This window comes from Buteo buteo, chromosome 4 (genome assembly GCF_964188355.1).
Source record: "Buteo buteo chromosome 4, bButBut1.hap1.1, whole genome shotgun sequence".
Lineage (NCBI taxonomy): Eukaryota > Metazoa > Chordata > Aves > Accipitriformes > Accipitridae > Buteo > Buteo buteo.
In genome coordinates, this window is record NC_134174.1 from 30,775,259 (window position 1) to 30,802,318 (window position 27,060).

The 27,060-nt window shown below is 44.9% G+C and overlaps 1 protein-coding gene across 1 annotated transcript; it reads left to right on the forward strand.

The window, feature by feature from the left end:
- Positions 1 to 385: 385 nt before the first annotated feature.
- OIT3 (oncoprotein induced transcript 3) lies at positions 386 to 25,446 on the forward strand. The gene is made up of 9 exons (XM_075025425.1): positions 386 to 963; positions 4,693 to 5,067; positions 5,544 to 5,654; positions 9,580 to 9,702; positions 12,625 to 12,747; positions 17,523 to 17,683; positions 18,310 to 18,725; positions 23,174 to 23,273; positions 24,766 to 25,446. The coding sequence occupies exons 1-9, from the start codon at positions 900 to 902 to the stop codon at positions 24,952 to 24,954; spliced, it is 1,662 nt and encodes a 553-aa protein (XP_074881526.1). The 5' UTR covers positions 386 to 899; the 3' UTR covers positions 24,955 to 25,446.
- The last annotated feature ends 1,614 nt before the right edge of the window (positions 25,447 to 27,060 follow it).

The following is a 27,060-nucleotide window of genomic DNA, read 5'->3' on the forward strand; positions in this document are numbered from 1 at the left end:
ACAGATTTCAGTGTGCTACATCTTGTCTATAGCCAGAGCTTGTGATTATGACCTGCAACTCAACCCAAAACCTTGGTTTGAACCAGTAAGACAGAGCTTCTCAATTACTCAGTTTTGCATGGAAGTTAACTCAGTAACGTCGGGTTTCTTGATTGTTGGTTTGGTTTTGTGTTTTTTAAAGACAGGAACATTAGACTGCTGCAGAAAACATCTTTATTTGCTTTGTTTGATAATCTTGCTGCAGTGGTCAGGTTGTGTGATCAGGAGTGAAAGGGGCCTTTGTGTAGCATAGGAACAGCTTATTTCCCTGTGGGACACCAGTCTTTCACTTTGACTGATGTTTCCATTGTAGCTTTGCTCCAAGCACTCATCTGCAATCTTTGCTCGGAAGGGTCAGTTCTCCTCCTTTGGCCACTATTTCCTGCAGTTAAGGCTCTTTAGCTGGTGTTTTCTGCCTGTGGGGAGTCATGAAGTCGTATGACTTGTGGAAGGAGTGGAGATAACAACAAGCACCCATCTGTTCTTCTTTTCCATCCCTTCAGGATGTCTGGGTGTCCCTGGTTAGAATTCTTCTCCAGATAAGATAGTGGAGGTGTCACTGTGGGGCAGTCAAGCTAGAAAACAATAGCGGGTTGAGTCCAAAAAACAAGATTGATCAGTAAGTACATCTCTGTTGTCAATAAGGGGCAGAGCTGCTCTGTGGAGGTCAAGGCTGGAGCTGTACCCCACATCCCTTCAGCTTCTTCCTCTGATAAACTTCTAGGAGAGCTATCACACTTGCTCTTCAGAAAGCTTGAGGTCAGAAGCTCCACTGAGAGGAGGACTGCAAGACCCACAGCGTGTGCAAGGGCTTTCAAGCCTCTGTTACTTGAGTGGTAACTGTTCCTTGGCTGAGTGGGATGTTCCAGTATTTGTTTTTCTCTATCTGTTTTGTCATCCAGTTGCAGCCAGTGTCTTTGATGGGTGAGTAAAGAAGCATTGCCTTCAAGCTTATTTCTGTTTGCCATCTTTAAGGTTTGTGCTGAGCCTTGGTGTTCTTAGGTGAAAGACTGGAAGATGTGAGAAATACCGTTTTTCTTTGAAGGTGGTGTGAAATTCCTTCCAATTGGAAAGATCTTTCTGTCACAGAGCGTGAAGCCTCCCATACTGGGAGAATCTCTACTGCCAAAGCACTGTGGGATTTTGCTCTTCCTTAGGAGGAGAGACTCTGAGTGGATATTATGCCACTTTTTCACCTGCTCCTTTGACAAATCTTAACTGAATTTAGTGTCATAATGCAGTGCTACTCATTTCATTGCTTAGTCGTGCCAGAGCAGAGACCTCCAGTTACACAATACACACGGGATTAATCTTTCTGCAGAATGGTGGGCTTATGAATGCTCGCCAGAGTCTGATTTGTCATCTAATATATATGCTAGCATGTCAGTTAGAGAACTAATGATATCATCAAGATTACAAATTGAAAAGCTTTACTTCATAGCTAACGCTTGTTAGGCTGAATTGCTCAGGCCACGCAAGAAATGTTGGGGAGGAAAAAATTGAGCCAAGAAAAATGAAAACCGGAGCAAGCTGGAGAGAGTTATATGTCTTGTACATAACTCAAATGCTTTCGTTGTTTGGGGAGGAGATGAGAGGTCGATTGGTTGCTTCTATGTCTTTGTGGAGTTTTTTTCTTAAGAACTTAAATTAGTTTTCAATAAACTGTGCTGTTAAAGACTGCTTGGTGTCTGTGAGGAGGTTGGCTTGGGGCAGTGCTGGCAGTTTGAGGGTGGCCATGAGAGTGTGGTGTCTGGAAGAGCACTGTCTGCTTTTTCTACTTGTTTGCCTCCCCTTCACTCCTGTCTGAAGCTCTCGGACAAATGAAAGATGTGAGGGTGCGCTACCCCATCCCCCTGAAATGCCGCCTTCTGGCTCCCTCTGAGCCACTGCATGTTCATCTCAGTAAATTTTGTCTTTAAATTATCTTCTGAATGTTTAGGAGAAAATGTGATCTCTCTAGATGGGTGTTTTCAGAGTGTATCTACAAAGGATATTTCATAAAGTTAATTATACTATATGACAGCTAATAAGAGTGTGTATTTTTGGTGCTGCCCAGCTGGGAAGCTGACAGGGCATTCCTCGCTTCACCTCATTTGGCTTTTAACAGCACAAAAACCTTTTAATCTTAGTCAGTGGCTCACCCTAAGGCCACACCAAATCATCTTGTGGAAACCAAGTGAGTTACACTGAGGAAGCTCAGAGGAAGCTCTGTTCAGCTGCGTGCAGAGAAAAGGTATGATCTATCTTTTCCTATTGCAAGAAGTCAAGAAAGCTTTTGGAGGATGGGATTTAACAGTGCTGCTGCTGTCTGTGGGTGAGGGGAGGCAAGGAGAGGCAGGTGAAATCAAGAGCTCATGAGGGATTGCCTGGTGAATCTCATCAGAGATTTCCTGCTGCGTTCCCCCTCTGCTGCTCAGGAGAACTAGGCTGGTTGTGGTGGGAGTGAGTCTGCTCCTCTGCATATCCCATGAATTATGGCACTAGAGATTCCCTTTGTAACCCAGACCTGCACTCCCTGTGCCAGCTTGCAGCTCTGCAGCACTCTCATGACTATGGCAGCTGTTCCTGCCTTTTATGCTAGATTTGAGGCCAAACAAAATATGTCTATGGCTGAGGAAGGTGTGAGGATGTTTGTCAAGAGAGATGTTACATTTGTGAGAAGGTATGAGATCGCATGTCAATGGGACGGATATTTACAGCGGATGCAGCTAAATAAGGGTGACTTGAAGTCCATTCGCTGAAGCACTTGTAGTTCCCACTTTAAAGTCAATAAAGCAAATCAAAATAATGAACCAAGAAAGTTTGTCTGCATCCAGAGCATTCTAATAGAAACAATATAATGTCTCCCCCCCCAAAATTGCATCACCCTATTGTTTAAACAAAACAAAATGGAGAGCAATGTTAGAACTTAAAAAGAAATGTGATGTGGCAAGTAGAAAGTATTCCAGTCTGAGATGCATTTAATCAGAATGATTGGTTTTATTAGCCGAATTCTAGGAAATGGTAATCAATTTTCCTTACTCAAGACATTATTAACATTCATTTTGCTTAATAGGGAATAGCTAGTCATGGGTAAGTAGTGCTTAATCAGGTATTAAATGTAAGTGAAAATGAAACCTCTGGACTTTCAGTGAGGAAGCTGCCAAATCAGGGTTAATTGGGAGAAGACTGAAAGTGTAATGAACGCTTCAATTCTTCATTTTTTTTCTCCCTATGGTATTCTTAGGTTTTAATTGTTTGCAGATGGTTCAGAAAGGCATCTGAAAAAGGATATGCTCCTTGAGCACTGCATGAACAGACACGCACATACCAGGAGGTCCATGTGTTTATATCTTGCCCTCACAAACACTCACTACACTCACAAACAAAAGATCTCCTGTGGAGATCAAGAGGGTTTGTGGGCTTGCAAGGAACATGACTGTGTAGAGTTGAACATTTTGCTCCCCAGAAGGTCCTGATTCAAACCTTCATGTTCTCTAGATTTTAAGGTAAAAAATAAAAAGATATGGGGAAGCTATTTGAGATGCGGGGAGGTGGCAACATCACACAAAACCACACTAGATACTGTGAATCGTAGAGGTGGTTAGCATTTGGTAGAGAGGGAAGTGGGGGACAGAGTCTCTGAAGGAGACCAGGGCACATCTAAGTGGATCTTTAAATACAGGGGGCCGCTACCTCTTTCACCCTGCTGCAGAATTTTACAGGTTACACAGATTTGAGTTACAGCTGTTTCAACTCACCTTGGCATAAATGTACATAGTTGTAGGGCAGAGAGTGGAGAACAAAGCCACAGGTAAATGGAGCAGGGTCTCTTTCTCCTACATTACCTCTCTAAGCATACACTGTTGGTTAGAGATGGCCTGCTGGGTTATAGATCAACTTCACTGTCATCTGGGAGAGCAGTTTTTACATTTAGCTGTTTAAAATTGTACCCTGAAATGAGTAGGAGCTGATAAATTATTCTTAGAGGTTGCTTACAATTATATAGGGGTCTGATAATTGAAATGGAGTATTTTCTTTCTGTACACCTTAAATGTAGCATTCCTGTTGCATATCTTGCAGTTCACCTGTAACTGATGCTTTGCAAGGTGATCTCTGACTTGTGGTTATGGCAACTCAACTGTGAGGGCTGACACTGGCTGTGGATGGATTTTGAGAGACACTGCATAACCTGTTTGAAGTCTGGTCCTTTTCTCCAGGCATGTGGTAGAGTTACCAGTGACTTCAGGAGGGGCGTGCAGATGCTCAGTTGGTACTTGAACAAAGGGTGGATGTCCTAGGCTAGATCAAGTGCTCCCAGGCTGTATTTCCTATGGCAAAATTGCTGTCTGGACTTCAGATTTCAGATTTTTTTTTTTCCCTTTGTCATACACTACAGCAGCTGAACAGCAAAACAGACTTGCATAATGTTGTGAGAGCTTTGTTAATTTATGTTTTCTTCCAAGACATTTAAGCTGAGCTGTCAGAATTTTCTATAAGACGGTTAGTTAGCTGGTATCGCTGTTTCTCCCCAGGGATCTCTATCTATCACAAGGATTCTGTTCAGTCAGGAATAGAAAAAGAAATTATTTTGCATTCATTGCAATTATCAGTGTAACAACTTGATTTGATATCTACCAGATGTTCTCTCTTGTCTCTTGCTGCATGTCTCAGCCCTGGACCCCTGCTCTGCCTACATCAGCCTGAATGAGCCCTGGAGGAACACAGATCATCAGATAAATGGTTCCCACGGCCAGCCGACATGTGACAGTCAGATTGATGGGGAGTGGTATCGCTTCACTGGCATGGCTGGCGATGCTATGCCTACCTTCTGCATCCCGGAGAACCACTGTGGCACCCATGCTCCCATTTGGCTGAACGGCAGCCACCCGCGAGAGTCGGATGGCATTGTCCCACGCCAAGCCTGTGCCAGCTTCAATGGGAACTGCTGCCTTTGGAATACCACAATTGATGTCAAGGCGTGTCCGGGCGGGTACTACGTGTATCACTTAACCAAGCCTAGCGTTTGTTTCCATGCATACTGTGGGCGTAAGTAACTGCCGAGATTGCTTTTCTGAAATCCCTTCATCCCTGCGATGCAGGAGCGGTAGTGAGCATCCATATCCCTGAGAGAGGTGGTGGCTGGTTTCTGGCTTTCTCACCCAGAAGCATGTCAGGTGATGCAGTGCAGATGGTGGCCTGTCTATATGAAATCAATTAGACAGTTTCATCTCTGTGAATTCTAGCCTTTGTTCAGCTAGCGGAACTCTTCCATAGCTGACCTGGCTGCGGTGATTTAATGCTCTCTGTGGGCCCTGTGGTTTGTCTTGGCATGCTACCAAAGCCAAAATTTGCATCTCTGACTTACAGTAATTAAGCTAGATTGTTTCTTTTCAGCTTTACTAATGTGGGCTAGGTCTGTAACTGATGGACTAGACGCAGGGCGTGAACCTGATGGTACAAATACAGTATTTTTGTTTGCATGTTCAATGGCTTGTGCTGACAACATTCTTGTCATGCCCTAGATTTTTATGACATCTGTGATGTGGTGGATTGCCAGGGCTCCTGCCTGGACACCGGTGACTGCACATGTTCCCCAGGGACGACACTAGGACCTGATGGACAGACATGTCTTGGTAAGGGTGGAAATAATTTGTCAGCTACTGATGCTTTCCTTCCCCTTTGTTTCGTTGCTCATGTGTCAATCTATTGTCTTACAAAGCAGTACAAAAAAGGAAAAGTATTCTGAGAGGAGTTTTTTTCCCCTTGCTGCCTAGAACAGATCTTTGATTCTGTAAGTGGTTCCCCATCTCTCCCCACAGGGTGAGATATGACATCCTATGACTGAATACATTCTGGTGCCCCTGGAGCTATGCATGTACAGAGACTGGATTTGCTTTCTGCATGGTCCAGCCACTGGAGGCAGCAGCTTTGCTGTCAGTAGCAGAGTCTCTTTCCAAGATCACGGTACAGTCTCATTGGTATTCAGGAATGGCTGTGCAGTCTGTCATTAGAGATTTTTTCTCACCCACTCTGTTGAATGTCTCTTTTCTCCAATAAAAGTTTTGCTGGCTGGTGTGGGGCTACACACTAAGCTTCACTGTACGTACTGCCCTTGTAGGGCATTGTCCAGGGCCTGTGGCTTGAGGAGAGCCAAGGGATTGTAAGTTGCAGCACAGCCTCAGTGGCTTTAGGCAGCATGACAAGGTGGTATTCAGGGGGCTGGCACTTGGTGATTGCACTGGCAGAGACTAGGAAGACCAGGAAGGAGGTGGAGGGCTGGAAGTGAGAGCAGATCAGGGAATGAGGGCTTCAGGGATTTGTGAGGGAATCCCCATGAACCTCTGAGGAGGGGATGGCTGTGGCAGTTCGTGTGGTGCTGGGAGGAGAGCACCTGGACTGCGAGGTCTTAGGAAGAAGATGGTCTGTGGGGCAATGCAAGGGGCTGGGAAGGGGTGGCTGCTGGGGAGCTGCAGAGCCACAGTGATGGATAGGAAGAAGTGATGTAGAGGGAGGAAGGGGTGCTAGTGTTTGGGGGAAGTGGGATCTTATCTTTGTCCTTGTGACTTCATTTGGTGGAGAAGTTGAAAGCAGAGTTCGTCCAGGAGACTGTGTGGCAGATTAGTTTCTTCCATACAGACTACAGCTGACAAAGTGAGCATGGGTGGTTTCTTTCTTCATGTTCCTTGTGTCTGTGGGCGTCAGGGTAGGGGCCACAGTCATTACAATCTGTGGAGAGAGCAGCCTGGCCCTGCTGCAGGTTTACACTTGCTCACACCGATTCTACAGAAGGGTTTTGCTTAAGCTGCTCCACATCTCTGCAGCCAACTGGCTGATTTAGCTGTCTCAGCTAACTAAAAGCATTTATTGGCTGCTTCTGCGTGAGATTTCTAGTCACAGAAGCATCTTTGACAAGCACCAGCACTCAATAAATGTGTGGCAGGCTCACAGGTAGGGATTTCCTGCAGCAGGGAGGCATGCAGGAGTCCTGAGCCTGTCTGCAGGTGCTGCAGCTGCCTTCATCCCCCCATGGCCAGGCCAGGCAGGATTTCTGTACTGCTGTTTCTCTTCATGATAACCAGATGGCACAACATTTCGGCTGTAATAATCACACTGGTTTACCTATCTGCAGCCTCACTTGTTGTATGGCTTGCTCATCTTTCTAATGACTTTCTGTTGTACTGAGTAATTGCACAATCACATCTGTGGGAGTAACTGTGCCAGCCTTCTCAAGAAACCAAACAAATCTGTATTAGCCTTTCCTATATGGAGAATATTCTTCCTTTCCCAGCTCACCCTAAGACGGGGGCTGAAGATGCTGCAATAACGCTAAGCAGGTCTTGTCTGTGAACCTCCCTGTGCTAGGCTGACTTCCCTTCAGTACATCATATGCTTTGAATCCCAGAGTAAAACCGCTGATCCTAAGTTATATTTTCATTTGCAAACTTACTTAGGGGTTTGATGAGGTCTTAGACTTTCCGTCATGGACCCATCAACTCGTGCATTGCCTTTGACCTCTTGAATACCTGGATCCATGTTGTACTAAGCCATGGTTAAAATCACTTTAGTGCTCTCCCAGTCTCAAGAAAACCAGCCTGTATCCCAGAAGTGCTGGTTGTCACTGGTGTGGAAGAGCAGGGACAGATCTGCTCTGTGTTGTAGGACTTTGAGGACCGGCAAGGTGAATTTCTGGGTACAGCCCTTGACCAAGCCAAGCTCTAAAACTTTCTAACAGCATCTCTATGCCTTTGCCAGTAGCCCTTTCCCTTTTCACCCTCTGTTTTTAAGCAGCATTAGTTTCATTGTTAGAAGGCAAAGTGTGGAGCCTGTCACATATGTGAAAAGGGAAGTGTCTGTGTGTCTCCTGGACATGCTTCCTGTCTCCCAAAGCAGGGTACCAGCCAATTCTTTGGCTAGAAATATTCAATTCACGTTGCTTGCGGAAGGAGACACCACCACTAGCTGCAAGCTGTGGGTACTGTGTATGTGTGGGACCACTTATACCTAAGAAACCTCATCTCTGACATGTCTCTTAAAATGGTATTTTTCTTTTTTATTGGTTTTAAGCTTCTGACATCTAGTAAATGGTAACTTCAAAACTGTTTTGGTGAAACCCCATGTGAACCTTGATTGATAACCTTAGCATTCTGGCCTGCCTAAGAGAAATCATTAGTTTTGTGGCTCAGCAATAGCAATGACTGTCCCCCTTTCTCTGTTTTCTTCACTTTTTGCACAGAGATTAAATCAGGTTGAAGAATGAGAATCTCAGAGAACAAAGTACCTTAAAAAAAAACAAAAAAAAGGCAGACAGACATAGAGGAGCTTTACCCTTTAAAACGGAAAATTAGGAGGAGTTTTCAGAGCTTTACCAAGAGATTCAAAAGCATCTGCTGTGCTTTTTCCTCAATAAATACCCTCAGTACCCTGGAGGGCTCTAATCTAGAGCTGAATGCAGCCAGCACAGAAATGTGACACAGGTACTGTTCATGGGTATGTTCCTTTAGGTTATAAAAACTCAGTCTGGTCCTATTACAAGGTTATTCTGCAACCTTTATCCAGAGTTTGCTCCAGAAATTGTGAGATGCCGGCTCAGGCACTTCCCTTTCTTCTGAGCTGTAAAGGTAGGAGCCACAGCTCTGTGGAACGCTGCAGAGGAGCGAGCAGGGAGGGCTGTCATGGGGCAGTGAGGAGCTGAGTCCCCAGGGGGAGTAGCTCAGAACTGAGCTCTTCATCTCATCTTCAGTACAGAGAGTCTGAGCAGCTAATGGTTGTGATGGCCTGTGTGGCACCAATGCCCTGGTTAGGTCTCACCATGGTAAGCTGACATTTCTGTTCAGCAAGAACACCTGAGCTGCCTGCTGCAGGGAGCAGCCAGAGCTGGGGCAAGAAGACAAAATGATGAAATTTCTCATGACATGTCTCTTCTTGGTGAAGCTTCATGGGGTTCATGAAAATGTTGTGGTTTGATTTCAGCTTTGTTTATGTGTTTACAGTTGGTTTTCATTCTTGTGTGTTTATTTTGAAATAAGGGGTGAACCATTTAAAATTGCTGTAGGATAGTTGGCCATGTGTAGCAGTGGCAGGTGTGATACAAAACTAGACATGGTTTATTTTCGACTGATTCTGGTCCTCACCTAATTTTACCGTGCAGTGAAGTCACATTAACTCCATTTTACTGTCTTTGTGAGTGGAGTGGAGAATAGTTTACGATGAGAAGATAAATGAAAACGTGAACTCCCCAGCGTGTGGAATCAGTTTGGAAGTTTCCCAGCGGGACTGTGTCCATCTTCACTCCGAAAGGACTGCTGTGTGCATGTGACTTTTCCCTCCAGGTCTACTTTGTTCCTGAGGTAGACACAGCATGGCAAAACACTCTGCTACTGTCAGTAGACAGCGGTCTTCAGCATTGAGTGGGATTACTCATCTCTGTTGCCCTGATCCAGGTCACGAGGTCAGGAAAGCCAGTCCACAGTCTGACCAGTGTTCCCATGTAGCAGCCCCTTTTTGCCAGCTGTGTGTTTACCAGGGGGCATATTATGACAGTGGGGGGTTTTTTTTCAGATGAAAATGAATGTGAGCAGAACAACGGAGGCTGCAGCGAATTTTGTGTTAACCTGAAGAACTCCTACCGCTGTGAGTGTGGGATCGGGCGCACACTGGGAAGTGATGGAAAAACCTGTGAAGGTGAGGTTTCAGCTATCGCAGTCTGTTGGAAACGATATAAATCATTCCCCTTCCTTTGCAGTGCTAGTTCTCTCTTGGCTCCTTGCAGCTGGGATTAAATGTCATTCATATCACTTCTGTGCTTGCCAGTGGGGTTGTTACTGAAATATTCTTCTAATCAAGCGGAGAGGAGTCTCCTCGTTGTTCTCCCTGCCTTGTTCATTTCTGTTAGGATTTGCTTGTATTTATCTCCGTGGGGGGGAGAGGCAGCAGTGAATGTGGAAGATTTGTTGTCCAGACAGAACTAGTTATTGCTGAAGATGCTGGGATTTGGCTCTGGAGATTTGTATGATAATTGTGCAGGGGCAGATTTAGCATTGCTGGTTTTTGACAGCTAGCATTAGGTATGGGGTAATGTCATGACATTAGACTAGACCATGAGGGTCACTTAGCCTCCCAGGATAAAGATGAGGAGGGGGGGGTGCCAGTCTGTAAACAGAAGCTAGTTTTGAGATTAGGGCTGCATTTTGACTGTTTGATTTTTCTAGCTGGTTAGTTGCGGGCTCTGCTGTGTGCAGCTGCTACAGTTACTTCCCAGTGGTGGCACATCCAGGTTGAAAACCCTTTATAAGTTTAGACTGGTAGCGTAACAGGGGCTTAGACACCAAATTGTAAGTTTGATCTGTTGTCACTAACAATGTACAAACATCTTTGAACAGAAATATGAAAACCCAGCAAAAATTGACTTGTGCCTGATGTTTTCTGTGGTCAGCTGTGAAGATCACTGTGCCCCCTCGCAGGCAAAGCTGCAGTGTTGTATGTTCACAGATACTGTGGGGCCTCAGACAAGAATAACAGCTACAGATGTGCCTCACTTTTGAGCTATCTGATTGCCAGAACTGCATATATCTGCAGCCTGCATGCAACCTTACGTTTGCTGCTGTGTGGCAGACATCTGTGGTGCAGGGAGAGAGAGGGATTGCCATTGTATTTTTGGGCTGGACTCCACCCTTTATGGTTCACTTACAGATGGCGCCAAGCTGCAGTTTTTGTCCCTGTTTTCCCCCTCTTTGATACCAAAGCACATTTCATCTCACTTCTGTGAAAATCTCTTCTCTCAGCTCTGTTACTAAAACATGCCTCATCCAGACTATGACACTTCCCCGGGGAAAGCTGCTGAGCAGCGTGCTCTTTAAGTACTTGTTAAGCTGTGTGGGGCCAAAAGTGGTCTGTGGGCTTTATCTCTTCCACATCCAGCACAGGGCTGGTGGGGTGTCACATAAACCGGCTGTGCTATGTGGCAGTTTTTATTCCTGAGCACTGCAGTCTTCTGCCAGGGCTGGAATAGTCTGTGCTTGGAAACTCATTTGTTTCTGCTGTTCCCAGTGTTGGATTTTAGGGCCTTTGATATATCATTTAATTTCCCCTTCTTTAAGAAGGATGGTGCTTTTCAAGAGTTTAACACCGCTGCTAGGGATTTTTACAGTCTTGTTAGTGAGTTTTATTTCTAAAGAGGTGCCCTCAGCTTTGTGAGCTGTTAGAGTATGTGATTTACTTGTGAGCCACCTCACAGCTGTTGCTAGAAAGAACAAATGCAAAAGATTTAGCTTGATGACATGAGCTGGTGAGGCTGAGTAAGGTTAAGAGTACCTCAAAATTTCCATTATAATGCTTTACCCATTACTTTGACTCATGTGGAGTGTTCAGGCTGTTGTTTTCCATGCAATGTGTAGGACTGAGTATGGGATTTTCATTCTTTTCTTTACATCTCAGTGAAAACCACACAATCATTTCCGATGGCAGGCTTTGGCAGAAATATTTTGTATTTATGATTTGTTTATATTATGTGTACTATCGTTTTACTGAGAACATCTAGCAGTATTCATCCCAAAGGGTTAAAAAAATCAAGCAGTAAATATTTTTTTTTAATCATGATACTCTGTTATTTTCTTTATAATAGGAAGTCAATAACAACTGGAAATGGCCTTACTTGTCTTAGCTTTTCAAATCTTCAGAATGTATTTGGATGACCTTTCAGGCTCTTTTCTGCAGCTGTAGTGCCTAGGAATATGTTTTACATGAAAACTCAGATCTTCATAGAATTGCCTCAGCTGAACAGAAAAGGTGTAAGAAAAGACATGAAAAAATCCTCCAATTAGCTGTGCTGCCCTCTCAACTCTGCACTTTAAAATAGGGGAAAATTAGGAGGGGAATTGACCTTACACCATGAACTTGTGTTCTTTCTTTGTCATAATGCACCTCAGGGTAGCCAACCTCTAAGCCTAAAACTCACAAACTAGCAGAATTCCTGCTGAACAAACTCATATGAGCATATTTTCATCCTCAGCCTACAAAGGGGATGCAGGAATCCGGTATGCCCACCTCTATCACAGCTGGGAAACCCCCAGGCAAAGAGCACATCATGTCTCTGGTGTTCCCTGATGGGAATAGGAGCTGGCTACCTGCGACTCATGTCCTCCCCAAGGCACCTCCCCTGCTAATCTCAGGGCTTTTATTCTGGTGATGACTAATGGAGTGAGTATGATTCCACATGGCAGAAGTTTTCCTCCCACCTTTTTGAAGTACGAAACAACATAAAAATTTAGTTTAAGAGGATGTCTCAGAAGTTAGAAAGGGCCAAGCTGAAGGTTGCCTATTCAGCCTTCTTATGTATGCCAGTTATAGCATGTGATTTAATTTGGTAAGCTTTTCCACAGAATTCCTCGTTAACTTCATGGTGAAATGACAAACACAGGAAATTGTACAATTAAAAATAGGTTTCCACCGCATTTTCTTGGAAGCAAGTTCTCACCGTGCTGTTGCCTTTGAGCTCTGTGTTGGTCATACTGTTTGTTGGTCAGCCAGGAGTATATGTTGGGGCCTACATAGCTGCCACACAGCTGCCTGAGGAGCAGGGTGTGCTGATTTTTCTTGCTTTTGCAGAAATCGAAGGCTGTCACAATAACAATGGAGGATGCAGCCATACCTGTATTGAGGTGGAAGACACATACCAATGTGAATGTCCGAGGGGTCTTGTTCTGTCAGAAGACAACCACACTTGCCAGGGTAGGTCAACAAAATGTCCCCGACAGCCTCTGTTCCCTGGATGCCAAAAGTATGTCTGAAAGAACTTTTCTTCTTTTTTTTGTCATGTTCTCTTAGTCTGTCCTTTCCAGTTTGGTTAATGGAGCTTTGTTGTTAATGACAGATCATCCAAAACTGAGAGCCTGGAGATACTGCTCTTTTTACCAGGCAGGAGAACAGAGATGCAGGACCCAGCTGGGTGCATCTTGCATCACAAGTGGTTTTGGCAGTGTTCACTTACAATTAAGATTGCTTAACATCTCCTATTATATTGCTCTGCTTCAGCTGTGTATGCCTTTGACAAATTTATGCTATTAGAGCTGAAATTTTCCATGCTTCAAACTAAGCTTTTGAAATTTCAGCTAAAGTGGTTCAGTCCCTTCCAAGAACGGGGTTAAAGAGAGAGGCATTTTTTTTGCCCAAGTATCTTGGTAGCCATTCCAGTAAGCATTCTGATGTCTTGAAGCAGGGTGCTAGTTCTGATACTAGGTGTTTCTGCTGTCCCTTGGAAAAGTGCCCAAGATAGCATCTGAAAGTTGACTGTTGTTTCTGCTGCATAGAGGCAAGGGCAATGTTATCCTTGGAAGACCTTTCATCTGAACTTTACTCCATTCCTGTACACAGGGAGTCCTCCTTGCCGACTCGCACCTATAGCATGCATATGGAATAAACATGTTTCCTGGTTTGGGTTGCAAGAGCTGAGTGAGATTTCCTTTCCAAATACATCTGGGCTTCCAGGGCTCAATTTAGCTCTGCAAGCAGTGAGTGCAAGGAGCAGAGGATCAGGGAGAAGTTCCTGAGGGCATTGAGAATTAAGCAGAGGGGTCTGTAGTTCCTCATGCAATGACTTTTTACAATCCAGGACTTGTACCCAGGATTCTTCTGGTTCTCATAATCCCACAGCTAGCTGAGCCCCTGAGGTGCTGAAAGCATCGAACAGCCTGTGTGTCTTACAGAGATGTCTACTATGATCCGCTGCTGAAGGGACATTTGGTCAAAACTGCGTGTTAAGGAGAGCTGTGTGGGCATGTGAAAGGCAGACAGAGGTAATGCTCTCTGGTGCGCCTCATCTGACTTGCATGGTCACTTCTCGGACCTCTCAGGCTCAGCACAAAGCTGGAGAAGGTACACTACTGCCCTGGTAGAGACAGACCTCACAGCTCTCTGCATGTGTTTTGCCTTGGTGGGCCCATGAAGAACCTGTGTGGTTGCTTTCAGACATTTCCATGGGAATTTGCTAATGGGCTGGACTCAGGCCACAGCCAGGGCAGGATCTAAAATGCAGTGAAAGGGAGACTGTCATGGGCTAATTCACTTGGGCTTTAGGTAATACGAGTGAGCTGGTGTTACCTGGTGTGCTCAGAATCTCCTGTAGTCTGATGTATTACAAAGTGCCCAGACATCAGTGAGAGGAACAGATCCAGACTTCAAGGTAGCCAACAGGGCAGGTATGCCTCAGAGAGTAAGTTGGAATGGTTCTACTTGACGAAATTTCTTCTTTTTAAGCTTTTTAGAAATGTGGGGCACTGTTTTCAAGGGTGAGCACTGCACACTTGGGATTCAGTAGTGCTTAACTGCTCCAGCAGAGCCAGGTAGAGAGGAGGAGATGGGGATTTCCAAGAGCTGTGATTATACTTCCTGATTGAAGGTCTGATTGATGGATACAGGCCAGAAAAGAGCAATGTTCTTCAATCCTGGCTCCCTGAGGCAACCCCAGCAGGGTTAGAAGGCCACGCATTTCTCAGCCAGTGTTTCTCCTTCTTCTGAGGCTGCTAATGAGAGCAGCAGCACTGCCGGGTGCCAAGCTGGGGCTCAGGATACAGCATCTAATAAAGCAAAATTGCTTGTTCTTTTGCATTTCATGAATTTATGTCCCCATGCAGTGGTCTGCAATTTTGAGCAGATATGACAGAATATATCTGGAACTGTACAACACAATTTTTTTTATGGCATCTAATCAGGTTTATAGTGGTACAATTAACAGTGCAGGGCAGGCACAGTTGCCGGAAGCAATTGGATCTGCAGCCTCCTGTGCACTGTCTCTACATTCAAAACAAACATTAATAATCTTGCACAGAAATCACAGTCTTGGTTACAATTTTCCCACAAAGATACCAGCCAATGAAGTATTTGGAATTTTGCAGACCATCCTGTACCCCAGCTCTTTCTGAAGTGTGGTGGTGAAATGCTTTTCTCCCATCTCCTATGCCCAAGCCTTGTGTGCAGCTATGCAGGGTACAGTGGTGTAGTTTATTTGTGTTTGTAGCAGTGGTTCAGGGTTTCCCAGCACTAGGGAGCCTATTCTACTGAGCAGTCTGAGCAAAAAGATAACCTCTGCTCCAAGCAGCTGTACTTTAAAAAGCCAAGGAAGGAGCCACCGGCTGGGCAAGGATCATGGTGCCAATGATACCAGACAGCAAAATGAGCGTTGCAATCACCACAGAAGCTTCCTACCAGGGTCAGGGTACTTGGTGGTTGTTGGTGCAAAGCGGAGTTTAAAGCGGTAATGGGGAGGCGTTCCCAGTACTTAGAGATGCTCTGCAGTGTATGAGGGTGAAGGACTGAAATGTTTGACTGGCAATGACTGGGTGAGGCTCTTGGGAGCCTCACAGGGTGGGGTGAGCCCAGGGCAGGGATGCAAGAGATGGATGTGGACAGCAAGTCAGGAGAGTGCAGGTCTCTGAACGGCTGCAAGAAGTTGTGAATAAAAGTGGATTCTTTGGCACCCAGGATAACTCGTTTCTGCTGGCCATCTCAGTCCTGGCAGTCGGGACCTCACAGCTTGCCCTGGAACAACATGTCTACATATAGTCATGACTACCTTGCCAGCTCCTTTTCAGGTCCCCCTATGATGCTGTTGCTGGCAGTCTGTCTTGGGGGGAATCAGGCTTGCTTAGAGCTGAATCATGCTGATGCATGCAGTCTCTCTGCTTGCAGCACCACTGTTAAATTGGTAGAACTGAAACACTGTTCTCAGTATTGATTACTCTTCTGCGTACAAATGTCTAGGGTGGTTTGAATTACCAGTTGCTCTGAGATAGTTTAAGAGTTTCCCAGAGTGTTTTCCCAAATAGTAATGATTTGGCTTGAATCAAAAGTGGATCTGCTCACAGGTTTCATTCACTTGTTTCTGTGCCCAGGTGGTGGAGTGCACACAGACAATTCCTGCAATGCCAGAGCAGAGGTTAAATGGGTGTGTCCTCTTTCTTCCCCTTTGTGCCAAAGACATTTAGAAACAGAGATAGCCTGAACCAAATTGGTCCTGAACTTTGGAGAACTGCAGTTAGGATCCAAACTATCTTGCCCTGAATTACACCATTATAAAACCATTACATTTTCTTATTCATCAAGGAGTCACTAGAACAGTGAAGCTTTAAATCCAAAATGAGCCAGTTGGTTCTCCAAAGGATGCTCATCTCCATCTGCATTGCACTGTGTTCTCAAAGTCCCTTTGTCTCCTTGTGAGGTTTGCCATTTGACATGCTCTGTTATTCCTGCTTGCCGCCTCCTGTGGATGGAGGAAAAGTTAAGGTAACGCTTAGTTCTTTAATTTTCTGTTCTAAACCAGCAATGTCATTATGAGAGCATATTGCTTTGGGCACACTGCATACATTTTAGCATATCACCTTGAAAAGATCAACTTTTAATAAAAAAATATTCCCTGCAGTTACTCAGTAGCTGTTACAAGTACCTTAGCTGGGACAGGAGAATTTTTTTAAGGAGGGCAAAAGGCATTATTTTAGCAGTGTGCATTGTATGCAAGATCCAGAATCTGGGATTATATAATTAATGATCAAAATTAAGGGAAGGCAGATCAGATGAATGTCAAGGATTGGGACTGTAATTAACTTTAGGAAAAAGCTTGAGGAACTACTATGTTTGCAAAAAGTTTTGTCATCTAATTTTAAAATATGATAAATGGAAATTCTGCAAGGGGTTTGTTTTTCTGGCTGAGAAGAGACCAGAATATATGCACCAGTACGCTTGTCCTGTATCTCACTAAATAGATGTGTATACACCCAAGGAATATATATATAGCAATTACTTTTTTTATTGAAGATTATTGCCTCTTATTCCTTTTTCATTTTGTCCAATCTCTATGTTTTCTCCTGCTTCTTATGTAATGGAATTTTAATTGAAAAAAGTTCACATGGAGATCTGCATTAAAATTCAAAGGTTGGAAGGAGGTAGAATGAGTGAGCTAACTGGGTTTGTTTGTCAGAGCTGCATTTATTGCTTATAAAAATATTATGGCGTTTTGAGGTGCTTCCATTTTAGCTCGGCATCTGTATGGAATTACTCTGCCTTGTTTTGACATGTTCTGGGTTTGATGTAAAATCTGATTAAGGGTCTTAAAAAATGGCTTTGCCTGGGGTGTTGTGAATTTGATATCCATATCTGGGAAACGCTCTTCCCAGGACGTAGCAGTGCAGAAGATATCAATCAAACCTGTGCTGAGTATTAAGTATAGCTGGAAATACTGCATAGCTAAGTCTCTGCTGCAAGTGTCACGGTCACCTTCGTCATCTTTTGTGGTATTGCTGCGCCAGGAGAATTTGGGGCAGTGGTAGCTCAGGAGGTTTTTGTTGTGTAGGTAGGAATACAAGATAGGTAGTTAGATTACTATCTTACGATAGTAATCATAAATGCAGCATATGATCCCCCTTTTTTTTGCCCAATAATAATTGGTATAGCCCTTCCCCAGCTCCCTGGTAGACGTGTTGTGCAGACTGTTATTCTGGGGACTTTCCTTGTAGTTCCAGTGCTGTGCAAGTCCAGCTCTATTGAGGTGAGCATCCCGAAGGATCTGGTTGGAGGCCTGGACCTTTCCCTCATCAACACTTCGTGCAAAGGAGTATCCAATGGCACTCACGTCAACATCCATTTCTCCTTGAAGTCCTGCGGCACTGTTGTAGACGTATGTATACCCATTGCTCTCCTGTCTCTTGAGATCTCTCAGATTCAGGGACTTGGCTATGGCTTACTTGGGGAATAAAGTTGATTTAACTCTACCATCAGAACACTTTACTGTGTTGCTGTGCAGCTGGCCTCAGACTAGACCTGGGGTGGCATCCTAAAGTAGGATGGAGCTTGTCTGTCAGCACAGATACTGCTTTCCACTCACCTAGCACTTCACAGAGGCAGCTTAACCATCATTCTGGTGCAGAAAGTGCAAGTGGTGTCACTCTTCACCCTCCTGTTGAGACAGAATCTGGTCCCTCAATAATGTTTCAAAGGTTATGCTGGCAGTGGTAAGGAACCAGAAAGCTCATATTAGCAGATGGGTAGCAACTGGAAGCAAATTCTTCTGCTTCATGTAGAAGTACAGTGCATCAAAGTTGACAGCAAACTCATAGAGGCCCTTAGTTCATAGGTAAGGATGAACATCTTTCAGGTTGCAGCATATAAATTCACAAGCTGGACTTTCAGTGGCTAGTTTATGTCTGAGTTCCCTGAAAAAGGTAAACTCAGCTGCTAGTCTGAACTCAGAGAGGTCCTTCTCAATAATGTCCTCTTTCCCTTCAACTCCTTTCTTTGCTGCAGGTAATAAATGATAAAATCATTGCCACCAATCTAGTGACCGGCTTGCCAAAGCAGACTCCAGGAAGCAATGGGGACATCATTGTCCGCACCAGCAAGCTGCTGATCCCGGTGACCTGTGAGTTCCCACGCCGGTACACCATCTCTGAAGGTTATGTGCCCAACCTCAAGAACTCTCCCTTGGAAATCATGAGCCGCAACCAGGGCATCTTTCCCTTCACTCTTGAGATCTTCAAAGACAAAGACTTTGATGAACCCTACAGGGGTGCTCTTCCCACCCTCAAGCTTCGGGACTCTCTGTACTTTGGGATTGAACCCTTGGTACATGTCAATGGACTAGAGACACTGGTAGAGAGCTGCTTTGCCACTCCCACCTCAAAAATTGATGAGATCCTGAAGTACTACCTGATTCAAGATGGGTGAGTTCACTGTTCCCGCTCTTGCTAGCTATTAGATGGGCATTGGCAGTGGGACTAAGTTGCATTGCCTGTGTGATGCAGGAAATGCTATCACTTCTCCACAGCAGCCTGTCTGCTGTGTTCCTGGCAATGACCAGCAGCCAGGCCTTTCAGCCATCAAGCTGAAACCACCTGTCCCATAAAAAGTGATTGGGAGAAACAGTGGGAGGCAGTGAAAGAGGTTACTCCAAGTGCAGCCTTTACAGGACATATTTCCCTGTAACTAGCCTTGTGGATAATTGAGTTGGCTCTTGTACAAAAGATATCCTTCCTGATATCCTCTCTCTGCCAGCCTGTAGAGTGCCAAACCAATCGGCAGAACCTCCCAATGGCTGTGTGCCACTGCCACACAGCTACCACAGCAACTGGAGCAAGTTTCTTAATTTTCCCATAATGGCCTTATTGTAGCGTGAGCCAGAAGACTGTGGAAGCCAGAAGACTCCATGGCTGGTCCTGGTTGGAGCTCCAGGAGCACTTCTTGCTTTGCTCTCTCTGACGCCTGTCAGTGCAGTAAGCTTAGGGTCTCTCAGTTTGGCTGTAATTTTCTGAGGTGTTTGGGGTTAGTAATCTTCTAGGATATGCTAGTAAAAAACTCAGGGCAGATCTGTGGGTTCACTGTAATGGGTTTTGCATCAGAGATTTGGAGAATGTTGCTGTGGGCTCTGCTGTGGCTCCTAAGATGACCCCTGTTTTCAGACACTTGTTTGGGCGCTAACATGACAGCGTGGAGTGTTTGTATCCAGCAGTGCCTGGGAGCTTAACCAGACAATGCTGTGGAAATGTCACAGTTGGGAACCAGTCTGCTATCCTCTAGGGAGGAAAGTCCAGCCAAAGTAATATCTAAGATGTACCCAAGTGTCATAGCCTGACAGTCAAGGGACTGTGCTCATATAAGTCCTGTATTCTGTCTGCCAAACCATCTAATGAGGACAACAATTATTTCCTCAGCTGCCAGGCTAAATCATCCACCGTTACAGCTGGTGACAAGAAGTCCCATGTGATTGTCTTGTAGCAAAAGCGTTCTGCAGTGTACAGTACACAAAAATACTGTTTGAATTTCCTTCTGACAAAGGTTTCAGCATTAGCTTGCTCTCCCTCCATCCTAGGCTGCAGTCCTTCTGTGCCTGACATTTCTGGGGTTTGGGCGGATTTGGAATGGAAGGATTGATTTATTGACTCCCTGTTTTGGCTGTTTCTGTGGACCCTTCACAGAGTCAAGGCTCCAAACATTCATTCATTTCTCATCATGAGTGAAAATGATGGGATTCAAAACAGTGGCCAAAATCTGAGCCAAATAGAGAAGGGAGAAGGCAGAAAATGTCATCTCTTGAATTCACCACAGCACTAGCTGGAGGATTTACGGCACTAGCAGCCCCTTTGGTACTGTTATCCTGCAGAGGGCATTAAAACTTCACTGAAAGGAAAAGTGGGCTGGAGCTGGCTGACTGGAGCCTTATCCAGCCTGCTCCACTCTCCAGCCAGTCACTGCAGGCCCCAGTGTCCCCAGACATGCCAACCCCTGTGCCCTGTGCTGTATTTAAATTGAAGCACTCACTTAGACCAAAGGCTAATGATGAGCTATTGAGCTAACTGGAGTTCTTTGTGTCTCTGTGTGCTTGCAGCAATTAAAAAGTAAAATTAGTTGAATACACTGCTGATTTGTCCCTGCTCCAAACAGGGAACTGTAATAACCCAGTTTCCTTCCATCAACCCAGCCCCAAAAGCCCAAGGCAATAAAGATGAGATTTTTAAATCAGTTTGATTATGTAGGATCAGACCTGCAGGAGTTAACTGCAGCTTCCAGAGGGAAACACTGTGTAAATTTGAGGGGATATACCTTAGATGGAGGGATGGGAAAATTCTCTCTCCTGCTTTCTTCCTTGTAAATCCCCTGCCATCTCCAGTTGGCAAGAGGTGGGAGTCACCTTCTGTGGGACTCCTCAGCCCTCTCCCTATGCTGATGTGACCATGCTGGAAATCAGGATATTCCCAGATCCCCCCCGCTGTCTCTGCAATACACTGTAGTGCTGCTACTGCTGCTAGCCCAGCCAGCCAGCCTCAAAGCAGCTCTCCTGCTCCTGATCTTGTTCTTCCTTTTCTCAAAACAAAAATAAATAAAAGGCTTTGACCTATTACACAGGAGATAAACGTTGCAGCTCTATGGGGCATCCAGAGCAAGGTCGTGTCACTGAGGGCAATCTGTTGTAATCTGATGTGTGAGGAGCTGCAATTTATCTGAGCATGGTGTGGTTAAGGTAGTTCCATTGCAAGGCTCTTCTTGTTACACCTCAGGCTGCCCCTTGTTTGTAGGCTGAGGTGGTTATTTTATTCTCCAAGCCATCCTTTCTACTTTGCAACCCCTCAGTAAGAGAGTCAGAGCATAGCTCCCATGGCACAGCCACTGTATTCTCCCCTAACTTAAGCACATTATGCACAGGAAAGGGTTATTTTCCCTCTGTCCCAACCAGGGTCACCCTTTTTCCTTTTATATCTGTACTCCCTGCCCTTTCTCACCTTTCTAAGGTAGGAAGCAGGGTCAGGGGTTTCCTAGGAAGGTGGGACATGGTATGGCCCCACACACAATGCAAACAGGCTCATCCCTGTCACTCAGGAGGTTTCCGAGCTCTTTTTGTCATGCTGTAATGCATTTGTTGGAACCCTCTGTAAAGCATGCTTAGGGCCATGGTAGGTGCTCCATTTATCCCTGGTTCCTCCTTGTTGTTACTCCATTTTCCTTCTCCCTAGCCCCAAACCAGTAGGTTTCCTGCCACTGGTGTGGAGGACCTTTGGAGAATCTGGGATTTAGGAGTCAGTTTTGAGCCAGTATCCAAGAATCATGACAGTTCGTATGCTCACAAATGAGGACATGCCTGAGTTGACCTTATGGCCCCAAAGCTTGGCCAGTCACTTACGGGAAGTCTTTAACTGTCAATCTTTACAATAAGATGCTTTCAGGAATGCTACTTCTAAAAGCAATTTTATCCTAAACAAGTTAGTAAAGTCTAGTGTTTGGCCTCAAGGGGGAGGAATCTGTGTCAATTTTTTTTGGATGCACAATGTTAATTTATTAGCTCCCCTCAGATGGTTTTTTGTACTTGCCTCCCAGGCGAGTTAACTAGACAACGCTGCAGACAGGGATATCCCTTCAGACCATGACCTCCACTGGCTGAGAAAAGCTACAGAAATACATGGTGGTGAAAATAATGCTAGGGTCAGACCAATGCTTCGTGCTGGCATGAACATACACTGCTCTACTGTATGTAGCAGAAGGGCGATTCTGGGAGGGATTGCAGTGGGCTGCTGCCCATGGAACAAACTCAGCTGAACAGCATAGAGATTTCCAAAAATACATTCTAGTGAAAGCGGAGCTACATATAGGTGGGGAGTTTGCTGCTGTTTGATAGCTGAACATGTCAAATGTTAGCATTTCTAATAATGCTTACATATTTCTGATGTAAAGATGGAAGCTAAAGGTTGCTGCAAGAGTAGGACTTTCAGCTGTCACACCGTTACCTCTTGTCTCTTCCACCACCACTTTTTTTTTTTTTAATATCTTGCAAAGTCCACGTTTCTGGAATTAACTTGCTAGAAAGGACATGCTGCATTGTAATGCAACATAACAGCAGCATTTGGGCCTCTCAAAATGCCTAAGGCTTTGCAACAGGCAGCAGTAATTATCAAGTCACCATAACTTACTGTCTTGCTGTTTCTCTGTCAAACTCTAAACAGGCTGTAATAGTTTATAAATTGACTGCACCTGCAATGTAACTTTTTATACAAGTAGTTTATTTTCTTGCAGTTCCAAGACCTTTTGCATGATCATATAGTTGCTAGTGATGGAGAAATTGAAATTATGAATTTTAGCGTAGTGAATTTGAGCTGTCTGACCAAGTCCAGCAAGAAGAAAAATGTAAATGATGTAAAGCAAAGTAAACCTGGATTGTTGTGGTTTTCATCATCTGTGATATTTTAGTAATGTGGGTACAGGCTTCTTCATTTTCACATGATTTATGTGCATATATACGTGTATATGGAAAGTACATAATACATTATATGCTGTATAACAGTTCTGTTGATCACTGCAGACTGTTGCACAGGAAGGTGAAATGAGGACAAACTTGCCTGCAGCTCTCTGGCAGTCCCTCTGCCGAGGGGACTGGACCGCATCCTGCCAGCTCTCTGCTGCTGAGCTGTTCTTTGTCTGGAGATGCTATTATCATTGCAGTTGTTTTTCCCCATCATTCCCGAATTTTCTCTGGTGGCCAAAGAGGAAGTAACATGCATGGTAGCTTAGCTTGAGAGAGCCAAGCCCTCCTTTCCTTTCTCTGGTTAAATAGGCTGGGATGTTTTTTCTCTTTTTTTCCATTTCTGGGAAAACCATTAAAGGCCTATTCCTCTGCTTTCCTCAGTTGCGTTTCTGATGATTCTGTGAAGCAGTACACGTCAAAGGATCATCTTGCCAAGCATTTCCAGGTTCCCGTGTTCAAGTTTGTGGGCAAAGACAACAAGGTAAGCTCAAAACACACCTCTTTGGTATTGCATCAGCTCTGATCTGACCGAGGAGTCTCAGTGCAGAGTTGACTGTATTAGAGTGCGAAGGGGAGGAATGGTTGGCCCAAGGCAGATGCTGCTTGTGCCTATTCCAGCAGTTGTGTCTTTCAGAAGCCTGACACAGCTACTTTAGGAGAAAGTGATAAAAACAACTCAAATTAAATACAATATGAAGGACAGTTGTGGAACATCAGTGCCATAGCAGGTTAAAAGCATTGTTTTTTCCAGGGTAGTCTTAGTGGACCCTTGTATGCTGGGCGAGAAAAGTGTTCCTAGTCACCAAACAGAAACCTGGGGAGTTAGGCAGGTTACACAGTGTCCTATCTTTAAAACAAGACAGTCTATAGTTTTGAATCTCTTCAACCTTATATCTTCTCTAGCTCTTGTGAGTACAGATGCCTGCTTTCCAGATACAAGGCCACCATACTGTTTAATTCAATGTGAAACCAGGCCATCCAGGCTGGTGGCACTCTGGGACAGAAGCTTTGTAGTGGGAGGACAGTTGAAGGATAATGCCATTTTCCTAATCCAAATAGCTTTCCTTGTCGGTGCTAGAAGAAATCAGGTCTTTCAGTCACTGTTGTTATGCTCAGCCAGTGCTGCTTGCTCCAGAAGGCATAAAGGTGCCGCTCCAGCTCCTGGAAAGCCTCAATAGGGTTAAAACGGATGAGATCTTTCAAAATTCAGAGATTTTACTCGGCTGTCTGATTGCCACTGCTGCCTCCAACCTGCATCCTCCCAGCCTGTGCAATGGATTTTGCTTCAAACCTCACCATTGACTAAACAGTCACAAATATTTGCTTTCCGAATTGCTGCTTGCAGGGATCTTGCTTACTGTCCTTGTCATTTAGAGGCAGGGAGCAGCAATCCTGTCACTGCCCTTACTGTGCAGAAAGAAAAGGCAGCTGTCTCCCTGCCTTTTGTGTTCTACTTTTCCCATCAACTACTAGTCTTAGTCCCTCATCAACCTGCGTTTTCCTCCTTTGCCCCTCAGTCTCCTAGCTTTATGTTTTCTCAGCTCACGTCAAATTCTCTTTCACGTTTCTATCAGTCCATCTCCTTGTAAGGGTTCATGCATTCTTGGCCTCCTCCTACCAGTCCATGCGAGCTCTTCCAAGCTTAATCCTGGCATTTTCATCCCTTCTTCTGGAGGATCATTTCATGCCTTCATACTCCCTGTCTAGCCCTTGGCTAACAGACAGACGCCATACTCTGAGATCTCAGCCAGGCACTTTGGAAAATGTGCCATCTCCTGGGCAGATAAGAGAACAGATGGAGCAGCCAGTTTGGCTGTGGATGGCAATGGTGGATATGGACCTTGTTGGTGCAGGGACAGAAATGGCTGTGCTGTGGGAATGGTGTCACTCATGCTCTGTGAGAGCTGGCAGCACTGCCAGTCTGATTCCCAGAGCTGCGCATTGACTTGGCCTGCTGTCTCACCACCCTCCAGGAGGTGTTCTTGCATTGCCGCATCCTCGTGTGCGGGGCGCTGGATGAGAGCTCTCGCTGTGCCCAGGGCTGCCGGAGACGGGTGCGCAGGTCGGCTGAGACGGAGGAAGAGGAGGAGGAGGAGGAATCTGTTCACATGGCAAACCACATCCTGACAGGTGGCCCCATCAGAATCGATTTTGATGACTAACACCCACCCACTGGAACAGCATCTCCACCTGAGACCGACCTTCCTTATCAATGCCGCCTTTCGTGGTGGTTTGAGAAACAAGAGGTATTTGGTAAAGCCCCACTTGAACCTCAGGACTTGTTTCTCTAACCGTGTGATGATTATTTGTGAAGTATGTTGGGCACACAAGGCAGCCCTCTGAGTGCAACCTGGACCGCAGAACAGTTTGGTTTTACCTGCATTTCTTCCAAACAGTCCTTCAGTTGAAGGGATCCTGTTGCTTTGCAGGCCTGAAGTGTTACCCAACTTTGTCTTTCCCTACATCCACCTGCAGGCTCCACAGGACTGTTTGTCCTTGACTAAACAAATGTTATTCAAGCTCTTCTTTCATCAGACAATACAAATAGTATCATAGCTGAACGTGTTTGCTACGCAGTTCTGTGAATGATGCTGAAGCATTTGGATGTGCTGAGATTTTGGATGACTGTTAATAAAAACATGTATAAAAATATATGTCTCAATGTGTAAGTTCCTTGGAGCTATAAAACAGTTGTCATTACAGGCAGCTAAAGCTCAGATCTATCACAGGCACATTTAAATGTTATTTTTAAATAGTAAAAGGTATTTAATAAAACTCAAATTTTTTTAGTGTCTTTTCATAATGCATGCAGTTTAAGTGTTTTCTCTTGCATTTAGTGTATCATTATTTTTCTCCTTCTTCTCCCCCCACCAAAAATGCGGTGCCTTTTGTAAGTGCTATAGCACCTTGATTGTAAGAAAAAGACCATTATACATCTATAAATACATTCCCTGCCCCCCCCATCACCACTCCCTCGCAAGTGTGCTGCTACTCAGTCTTTGTTTGAAAGTTACCCTGGTCTAGAGAGGCTATGACTCTGACAAAGGGATTAGAGGAACGCACATTAAGTATTTATAGCAATCATTTGTAATGTGGATAGTTCTCGGGACAGGGTTGTCCCCAGTGAGCCTGGTGACAGGAGACGTGGCAGCGTTGTTTGAGTGACTGTGCATTCACAGTCTCCTGGTGGGTTGGAGCTGGCTAGGGACGCAATTACTGGTGATGGTGGTGGCATCATGGTTGTCAGGAATCCCTTTGGGCCGTCAAGTTCCTTCCAAAGGAAATATAACGGATGATTAGCTCAGGCTCCTCTGGGCTTCATTCAGGAGCAAGAGTGCTTGTGTGGTAAAGGATTAGAAATGTGGGGTGAAAGGAAGGAGGCTCAGCGAGCAGTGAAGGACAAATAGGAGAGGCAGGGCTGGAGGGTGAGAAAGGAAGGATTAGTCTCCACTGTTGGCTGTGGCACTGCAGTGTGTTTATGAGGTTTTCTGCAAGAAGCTTCACAGTGTGCAGCTCTGTCCTGTGTGTTTGGAGGTGTGCTGGAAGTCCCCCTAGCCTGCAGCCATTTTCTACTTTGGTTGGAAGCAGCCAAATTGCTGCCAAAGCAAAATTTGTTGCTGCTCTCAAATGGATGGGGAGTCCGTTTGAAGGGACCATTTAGAAGGGAGTCACAAATCACCTCAGCAATATTCCATTTCACAGATTTATTTCTTCTGGTGAGTGAGATTCCAGTGAGGAGTGGGCATTTGATGGGCTGGGAGTTTCATGATTTTTCTAAATAGCTTCATGGCTGCTTTTCCTGTTTGGGAATATGCATGTGTGTGTGTGTTACAATAAATGAAAATGTTTCTCTGATAAGTAGGTGTAAATGGAAAGACACTTTTCATGTGTTATCTAACCATATGTGAAAGAAAAAGGAATGAAAAAGCCGCCTTCTTGCATTGCTATGCGTCTCCTGGTTCTGCTGATTCACGTCTGCATTAGGACCACATGGACAATTTCCCACTGTCACTTCTTTGTTCAGGCAGCCCCTGCTAAATATACTTGTTTTGATAAAACAAGAGCTGGAAAATGAAATTAATTAGCTGGTGCCTTCTGGAGACGCAACTGGTGTTTTCTGTTTGTGTGAAAGGGACATGGGGGAGTGGTGGACAGAGAGGTTAATTTTCTGGCTTATTTCAGATATTGTGCACATTATTTGGTTCTTCCTGACAAATCCATATGAAGCAGCCTTTCTGCTCTGCAGCATTTTAGTTAAATAATATGGA